Source organism: Labrus bergylta, chromosome 1 (genome assembly GCF_963930695.1).
Source record: "Labrus bergylta chromosome 1, fLabBer1.1, whole genome shotgun sequence".
NCBI classification, from domain to species: Eukaryota; Metazoa; Chordata; class Actinopteri; order Labriformes; family Labridae; genus Labrus; species Labrus bergylta.
Genome location: NC_089195.1, coordinates 19,786,261 through 19,795,071, shown reverse-complemented (window position 1 = coordinate 19,795,071; position 8,811 = coordinate 19,786,261). Strand labels below are relative to the sequence as shown.

At 42.8% G+C, this 8,811-nt stretch overlaps 1 protein-coding gene across 1 annotated transcript; it reads right to left on the bottom strand.

Annotated features, from left to right (window-relative positions):
* Window positions 1–633: 633 nt before the first annotated feature.
* LOC109991459 (fascin) lies at window positions 634–7,344 on the bottom strand. Its single transcript, XM_020643759.3, has 5 exons — window positions 6,388–7,344; window positions 4,275–4,431; window positions 4,025–4,146; window positions 3,045–3,215; window positions 634–1,986 (listed from the first exon to the last, which is right to left on the bottom strand). The coding sequence occupies exons 1-5, from the start codon at window positions 7,211–7,213 to the stop codon at window positions 1,781–1,783; spliced, it is 1,482 nt and encodes a 493-aa protein (XP_020499415.1). The 5' UTR covers window positions 7,214–7,344; the 3' UTR covers window positions 634–1,780.
* Window positions 7,345–8,811: the final 1,467 nt, after the last annotated feature.

Genomic DNA, 8,811 nt, shown 5'->3' with positions numbered 1-8,811 from the left:
AGGAAAATGACACCCAATACCATATGTAAGCTCTTTGGCATTCAATTTATCCATCAAGTCACCGTTTTCTGGGCTGTTACAAACACAAAGAGAAAAAGATTATAAGAGTTTGCATCAATCCGATACTGATATCCATATTAGGGAGAGAATAAGAATCTGTTACAGATAAATCGGTCGATAGATTTCTGAGATCATGTGTTCAATTTTGACACTCTGATAGTGATGATACTTGTTGCAATCCATAAAGCACACTGCTAGTGAAAGAGAACTGCTAGTGTAATACAATGATACTCACATGAAATGCTATTTGACTGGTGAATAAATCTAGTAATATTGGCGCATATCTATGATAAAATTAGCCGATACGATTAATCGGTCGGGCTCTATTCTCATGTATATGCAACTGAATGTATATGCAACTCAGGAGTCATGAAGTAGAGAAGGGCAATTGGCAGAGATGCAATAATCACACAATTTATGCTTGACATTGCTGGATATTTTGTCCCATCCTTAATTTGCAGTCACACAGCAGCTCTGAAACACTGTACTTTAATGCTAGTATCAGCACGCTAATATGCATGGTGATTCAGGCCTCTGGATGAACAAACTGAGAAAAAAATCCATGAGAATGTCCACTGTTTGGAGGGAAAACTTTATTGCGGTTTGTTATCAATGGTAGGACCTTGAAAAAAGAAGAAGACTGAACACTTTATGGAAGGCACAGACACAGTAACAGCCGGAGAAATGACTGACTCTCTCCAAATGTTTACACATCTAGCAGCACCCAAACTAAGGCAGACATTTTACACTCCAAAAATGTGCTTTTCGTCGCTAGCAGTTGGACATTACATCATTGTGCAGATTCTAAGTCACAGTGCGAATTTTGTATACGCCTGCGTATTTGTATATTCATATGCATTTGAGTATGTAGTACATACAAGCAGCCCTGCCCCCTTCACTCCTTTGATCAAAAAGGATCATTTTAACAAAGAGAGTTCCTTTAACTTGACACCTTCTTTCATTTATTTCCTTTTAAAGTATTATTGAAAAACTTAATGGAATATACATTTCCTTTGAATTCTAACTATTGTGTAGATGTCTCAGTCTAAATACATATGTGTCTGCCTGCACATCTCAGAAAGGGAAAGGAAACAATGTGCAGTTCGAGGTATACAGGCAAAGCACAATAGATCTGCCAATCACATCCCTTTTTTTTGCAGTCTCACACAATCATGCACTTAAAGTGTCCATCATTGTGTGTTTACCAGAACAGAAAGCTTTATTTACAGCAGAAACAACACCCTATTATCTGATGTATCTAATAATGTGTTATAGTCTGAAAGCAAAATATGAATGCAGCACAATAGAGTCAGCAATTAGCAGGAGAAAGTTAGATATTGTACGTTGTGAGTTATATCATTCCACATATAGATAGGCACAACCAATAACGATAATCATCCTGATATATATCAGGTACAGTTTGTGTAAATTTGACTGGAAGTGAAACTTTTAAATGTGGAGCCACACTTTGATTCGTTCATCAAGCAACAACATACATACAAATTTCCAGTAAGAAGAGATCATCGAGAAAATAAGAAACACCTGTAGTGCTTTGGTGCCATGACTTCCAGTTAATCAGCGTCAATATCCACCACACATCCATCCAGACAAGTTCACAATTACACACACGCACATATGCAAATAAAAACAGCTACCTAAAGTATCTATGAATAGTTTGAAGCATTGTGTCGGACAGTTGAGAAGTCTGACTGTGCTTTTTTTAATATTCCCAGAGGGTGGCGTTGTCCAGGGAGTCGGCGCTCGCCTTTAGCCCTCCAGCGTGGTCTCCTTTAAGGTACTTCCCCCCGAGAGCACGTATGGCCATCTTGTTGAGGTCACAGAACTCAAACAGGAACTGGACGGGTGTGGAGCTGCCGCACACCACTGCCGTGTCGTCTCCAACACACCAGTACTTCCCCATGGAGTCTGGACAAACAGCACACACTTAACACTCTCTCTCTCTCTCTCTCTCTCTCTCTCTCTCTCTCTCTCTCTGTCTCTGTCTCTGTCTCTCTCCCTATGCAAAATATGCAAAGACTTTATAGTTATACAGTTTCTGTAAATATTAAACACATACAAAGGTAAGAGGTCATACTGGCTCATTGGTCAGGTACATATGCTGGTTGAAATGATAACAGTTTCAGATTTCAAAAATATTTGTATCCATCTAGTATCTTTTCCTCCTATCCATGTAGTGTTTTATTATTTATTCCGCACATTTCAGTTTACTTTTATTTTTTTCTACTGCAATGTAGAGTTTAACAGGCCTTTGGTGAGCACTATTCTTAAGGCTAAGAACAAAGACAGGAGAGAACTATAGCCCTATTTGAAGAGGATAATGTAAACCTGAAATTATTTAAATATGATTGGATACCTATTTGTTTTCCAATACCAATACCTAGACTTCAGTAATGGCCTATCACAAGTAGCCTTCTGCTACACATGCTATACAAATATATACCTATTATTATAACTTTCGTATATAATGTAATTATAACTGTGTATTAACAAGAATGTATGAAGATTACTATGATTGTTCTTTGGCTCAGTACACAAGGAATCTGAACCCATTATCAAGCAGGGCACCTTGAAACAAGTTAAGCTAATATTAGCATTATCTCTGCCGATGGGCATTTTAGACGCAACATTTCCAGCACCAGCAGAAAGTTGCCTTTCTAGCTGCTTACTGTAGAGGGTTTTCTGCTAAAGAATTTACTATTTCTTACTGGAGTTGGTGGAGACCAAAAAAAAGCTTAAACTGAGTGCTTGCCACGTGGCCAGAAACGTAACTATAAATAAATACGATACCTACTTCATAGTTTATTTAAGACTTTTTTTTATTGATTCTGCTGTCAAACTTATCAAACTTAACCAGCTATATTGGGCTGCTGTCATGTAAACTCTGTGACTTGTAGTAAGTCACTAAAACATGCATGAACACCACCACAGAACTGTTAAGTCATATTTTTCACATTATTGCCTACCTTTGAGGGAATAAGCTCCATTGTGGAACTCCAGCTGGAATACATCATAAGATGCACGGTTGGAGTCCAGGGTTGCTATTCCAGCCTTACGAGTCCCGATGAAACCATGCTCTCCACGAAGGACGATGAGGGGACGGTTGATCAGCTTCATCAGGAACTGTTCAGCATCCCCTGAAGAGAAAGGTTATGTTTAGACGCAATCTTGTGACCAGGCACACTTGGGGCCCTACTTTGATGGCGTGAAGTGAGCTCTCAAAAGTGCATGGCGCAAAGTGATTTGGACTTGTCGGACTGCATTTTGTTAGTTGCAAGGTGCACAATGTGGGCACTAAGTGAGGTGCAGGGCGAAAAAATTGGATTAAGTCTCTTGAGTATACATAGATGTGTTATGAGTGTAACATAAATCAAACCAATCAGTCAATCAGTGTTCGTGCTCATTTCCATTAAGAGCGAGGTGCCAGCCATTGTTAATTACATGGCAGATTTCAGTTTTTATTCTAAGATGTACCAAACTTCGGCCAGCTCATTTGACTTTTTTTCCTTGAATTGTGCCCCTGAAAACGCAGGACACTGTTTGAAATATTTTGATGGCTGATTGAAGTTATGTTTTGCTTTAATATTCCCACAACATCAGAAATGATGAAACGACACGGTGAACATTTATGCACAAAAGGCTTCTGCGTAAACCCTTGGCATACGCAATCTTGCACAAGTTCTGCAAATCATGGACTGTGTCAAACTGGGTCTGGGCCTTCGTTCCCAGCATCTTGAAGAGAGAGGAAGATTTAAGATATCCTTTGTGAGAAGAAATACAGAAAAATCCAGATTTATCTCTAATATCACTTTACAAGGACAGTTTTACAATACACTCAAAACATACGCATGAAAACATATTTTTAACTTGTTATTACTATATGTTACACGCCTGCTCCTTATTCATGAGTTCAGTCATGTTCAGAAGAAACTGAAACATCACTGACCTGTGTTGTCAACAGTAGCAGCTAGCTGCCCGTTCTTCTTAGCGACCACATATTTGCCATTAGCTGCACGTACACACACACGACCATCACGCCATTCCAGCTCAAAGAAACTATTGCCAGACCTGTGACACACATCAACAAGCTCAATGAGCAGGCCGTTAAGGATGGATCTGTTTAAACGTAAGTTTAAATTGTGTTATACAGTATTCAATTGGATGCAGTATTTGTGTGAGTGTGTCTGTGTGGTTACTTGTTGGAGGCCGTGCACTGCAGTCCACTGTTGGCTGTCAGAGTCCAGTATTTTCCAGCAGCTGTCCTGAAGGCACACTTCCTGTCCTCACGGCTCATCTCCAACTGGAAGACTTCCTGGTCCCCTTCCTCGTCCTGATTGGCTGACAGGTCCATGCCTGGAAAAGTGGGGCAGTCAGCCGTCAGTTTTCATTTGCCTCTGTATGTTTCTGTCCTTGTCTGAAACTGCTCTACCCTCTAATTCATCAAGTTTCCCAGATAGACTCTTAAAGGGGCAGGACTCTCAGTGTTACAACACCAGTTTGGAGGATGATCTAAGTCCAGAAAGGAACTACATACAGTAAAGGGAAGGGTGTGATGGCTAAAATGACAAAAAAAAAAAAAGATCAAGCAAGTTTCTGTTATCAGTCAAAATACTCTGCTCGTTGCTCTACTTTCTCCATCAACTCCGGAGGGAACGGCTGGCTCTTTGCTATCCTATTCTCTGGATAGTTGCTGAGTTATTGTTCCATTAAGTTCTAGATAAACAGTCTGATCATCAGATACTTGTCCTTAAACGACCAATATGTATGATATTTACTGAATTAAATCATAAAATGACCTTACTATATCATTGAGGCAAAACGGCTCTCTCCAGTGTTTTGAATTTGGACTGCAGTACCAATTTTAAACGCTACGTCTCAGAGATACATACTGCTCTTTTTGCATAGTTGCCTTGGGGTGGTGGTTTAGCTCAGTTGGTAGAGCAGGCACCATTAAGAGATAAAGTCCTTGTTGCTGGTTCAACTCCTGACTTGCAACCATTTGATGCATGCCATCCCTACTCTCTCCTCCCCAAATGTCCTCTTTCTTATCACGATTAATCAATCTTAAATAAAAATTGTTGCCTGATGAACCCACTGATGAATATGGTGCAAATGAACCAAATAATTAAAATTTGCAGGTCTTAAAACCAAAACAAATGAGCTGGAATATGCTTAAGCACTTTGAAACTGAGGGGAACTGCAGAACCTGATGCTGTTTCAGAGTTAGCCTATGCCGCACCTTTTTCCATTACAAGTTGGCATTTGACCCACTGTTGACACAAAAATTGCTAATATGCTTTAATGCTAATAAATAAAATTGTGAAATTCTACCATCTTGACCTAAATTGCAGTTTAATTGCAGTTATGTGACAAAGATCTTTCGCTTCATTTGGAGGCTGACACAAAAAAAACAATTTTTTTTACCACTACGCTGCACACCCACACTGATCCTGCTGCAACAGTAACAGTTATTGGCTACAGATTCAGCAGAAAAGAAGGGCTGGGCCTTTGATAATAATGTTGAATGAATGTCCAGCACTGTCTCTTAATCCTTCACTGGCACTAACTTAATTGAACGACCAGGTCACGAGTCACTGCCCTACACTGACCTCATACCTACAAATTATCCTCCTCCTTTCACAATCCATCACCACAGACACACACACACACACACACACACACACACACACACACACACACACACACACACACACACACACACACACACACACACACACACACACACACACACACACACACACACACACACAGCCATTTCCTCCTGCATTAAAGCATATCGACTGCATGGTTATATGATCAGTCCCATGTGCACGGCAGCAAAAGATCCACATTCAGCAGGACTTTCTTGAGTCACATCTCCCTCTTTGTAAAGCATTTTCGTTTTTCCTGCCTCTCCTCTTTTTTTCCAGCCTCTTTTGTCTCCTTAACTCTCATCTCCTTAGTTTTCTGTCTATTCTGAGACAGAGAATGACAGCTGACTGTAGGCTGGAGCTGACCCTGAACCAGCAGCCATAATGCAGGGGTAGAATTACTGCAGAAAAATGTTAAGCAAGGCAGAGTGTGGCCAAAGGGAGGGGAGGGGGGGGGAGAGAGCATGGTAATGAAAAACACATGGCGTTAGTAAAATGAAGTAACGGGAAACTCCAACTCTATTCTGCTCTAGCGCACGAATATCATGCAACAGCTGCATGCGTGTGTGTGCCCAGTTAAGCAGTGACATGAAGATAAAATGTGATTTTTTTTTTTTTTTTTCACACTTTTTGGCTCTGAGTGTCTGTAAAGCCTCACCTTGCCGCGTGGACACGTTTCTCTCGTTGCCTGCAGTCAGCACGACCTGCGCGTGGCTGCGCTCCAGGCCAAACAGTTCATCCTTCCCCACTCGCGTGCTCTTCCCAGACTTCATAGTACCGGTGGGGCCCGCAGGCGCCAGGTAGCGGCCGCTGCAGTCGCGGAATGCCACTTTTCCAGAGCGGAACTCCAGCATGTAGCCAGTATCCTTGTCTGTTTTAGTGGACAGGCTGCCATCATTGCGGAGGAAGCGGTTATCGCAGGTCTCGAGGTGGTAGCGCTCGTCTCTGTAGACCAGAGTCACGAGCGAGTCGACTCCCCATGGCACGTCCCGGTTTATTGACACCTCCTGCCCTTGTGCGCTCAGGTGGGCGAAGCGTTTTCGCGCGAAGCTGTACAGATTCACCTGGGGGTGCACGGCGAGGTGCACGCTCCACTTTTCTGCAGGTGAGGCGGTTTGCGCGAAGCACGTGATCCGGTCCTCACTGCCGCCGAGGAACCGGCCGTGGGGTTCGGACTGCAGGGACCACCGCCCGTCTTCGTGCGCGGTTATTACGAAGCGGCAGTCCTTACCGCGCGTCTCGCTGTCCGCGGTAACGTTCCCGTCTTTGTCTGTGGCTAGGTAGCGGCCCAGGTGGGTCAGCAGGAAAACCGCGCTGCCGTCCTCCCCGGTCTGCTCCAGGGTCCATGTCTGCTTCTTCTTCAGGCTGCTGGCAGAGGCGTTGATTTTGAAGCCGAAAGTCTCCGCAGTGAGATACTTGCCCGCGCTGTTGATGAGCCCCAGAGGGATCCGCAGCAAGTCCCCGTCTGCGCCGTTTGCGGACATAATGCTGTGTGGCAAGAAGAGGAAAGAAGAGGAGATGATGAAGGTGTTTACAGGGAAGGACAGACTGACAGAGCTGTGGATTGACTGAGTGTGGGGGTGTCTGAGGGAGGGACGGAGAGAGAGGGAGAGAGAGAGAGAGAGAGAGAGAGAGAGAGAGAGAGAGATGCTCTGACTGATGATGATGATGATGATGATGATGAATGTCCCCTACTGTATATTCAGGCCGCCTCTCTTTGGAGTTGCAGGACTGTGAGTTTTGTTTTATAACAGCAGAACACGCCCCTCATGCATGCAGAGGAGCTGCAGGGAGAATTTGGCAAAGCACCTCACCCTTGTTCACCCACACACACACACACACACACACACACACACACACACACACACACACACACACACAGAAATGTACATTGTAGTATAGTCTATAACCTACAGTGTCATCCAAACCGTTAACTCATACCCCTCTCATGCAATTTTGTCCTACTTTCCATCCCTCTAATTGAGATCTGTTCTGCCACAATTCCACATGGCTAGAGCCTTTCATCAAGTGACAGAACACTGTTTGTTTGCAGGGCTGTGTGTGTAAGCAGTCTACTGGGCTGGATATGATGAAATTGAGCTTCAGTTCAACAGAAAACAACAATCTATACAAGGCCAAAAAGATGTTTCTTCACTGTTATTTGTATGTTCTTCCTAGTCTGGAGTAATTGATAGATATACATCATATGTGTTTTTGGGAGATTGAGAAAGGCCATTTTCTTTCCCTTACATGTAGAGTTGTGGCAATACCGATACAAGTACCTGTATCAGCCTCCGGTATACTCCCTGAAATGCAGTAGTTGGGCATCACCATCAATGCATTGATCACGCATACCGGAAACTTTAAGCCTCCTAAAGTTATGAAAATAACAAAGAACTACAGTTTTGCTAATTGAGAGCTATATAAAATGCAGGCATCAGTGGTTTACTGCCAAAATTTACTTTGGCTATATTGACGAGATTCCCTGTATCTGACAAGTATTTGACAAGAAAAGTATGTATATTCGTATATCTGTGTACATGATATGCAAAAAGCCAAGTCCACAAGGGTCTAGAGTCTGAGTCCTTAATCTGTCACTTTTGGGATGAATAAGAAGGGATACATTACAAACACACGAAACCAAACTGAATCTCCGCCTGATGCAGCAAACAGGCCTCTTTGTTCTTTCTCTCTCTCTCTCCTCTCTCTGTGCATTTAATCGCCCCAGGTTAAGTCTTGTCATGGTAACGTATTTATGCTGTAGGGTGAAAGGGTATGTCTGTCATAACGTTCTCTTCCCCACCCCCCTCTCTCCTCTCTTTAGCTATAATCTCCAGTGTGTGATGTACTATGGAAACACATCACCAAACTAAACACTGCATTAAACTCCCTATTAAATACCCCACTTCAGTAGATCTGTAGCAGTACAGGTCATTCAAAACTGTTTCTGAATCATCCACAGCAGAATCTAATGTGTGGGTTTCTGTTGTTACTCTTTGTTTCCTGACCTCGTTGGCTTCCTTGTGATTTCACCTGTTTCCTCCCACTTGTCTGGTCAGCCTATTCCTTCCTCCTCTTCCTC

Excerpts from the sequence above, each read along its gene's own strand:
- LOC109991459 (XM_020643759.3), bottom strand. The coding sequence starts at position 7,213 with ATGTCCGCAAACGGCGCAGACGGGGACTTGCTGCGGATCCCTCTGGGG. Across the intron at positions 4,432-6,387 it reads AAACGTGTCCACGCGGCAAG|GCATGGACCTGTCAGCCAAT; the intron begins GTGAGGCTTTAC and ends CCACTTTTCCAG. Across the intron at positions 3,216-4,024 it reads TGCTACTGTTGACAACACAG|GGGATGCTGAACAGTTCCTG; the intron begins GTCAGTGATGTT and ends CTTTCTCTTCAG.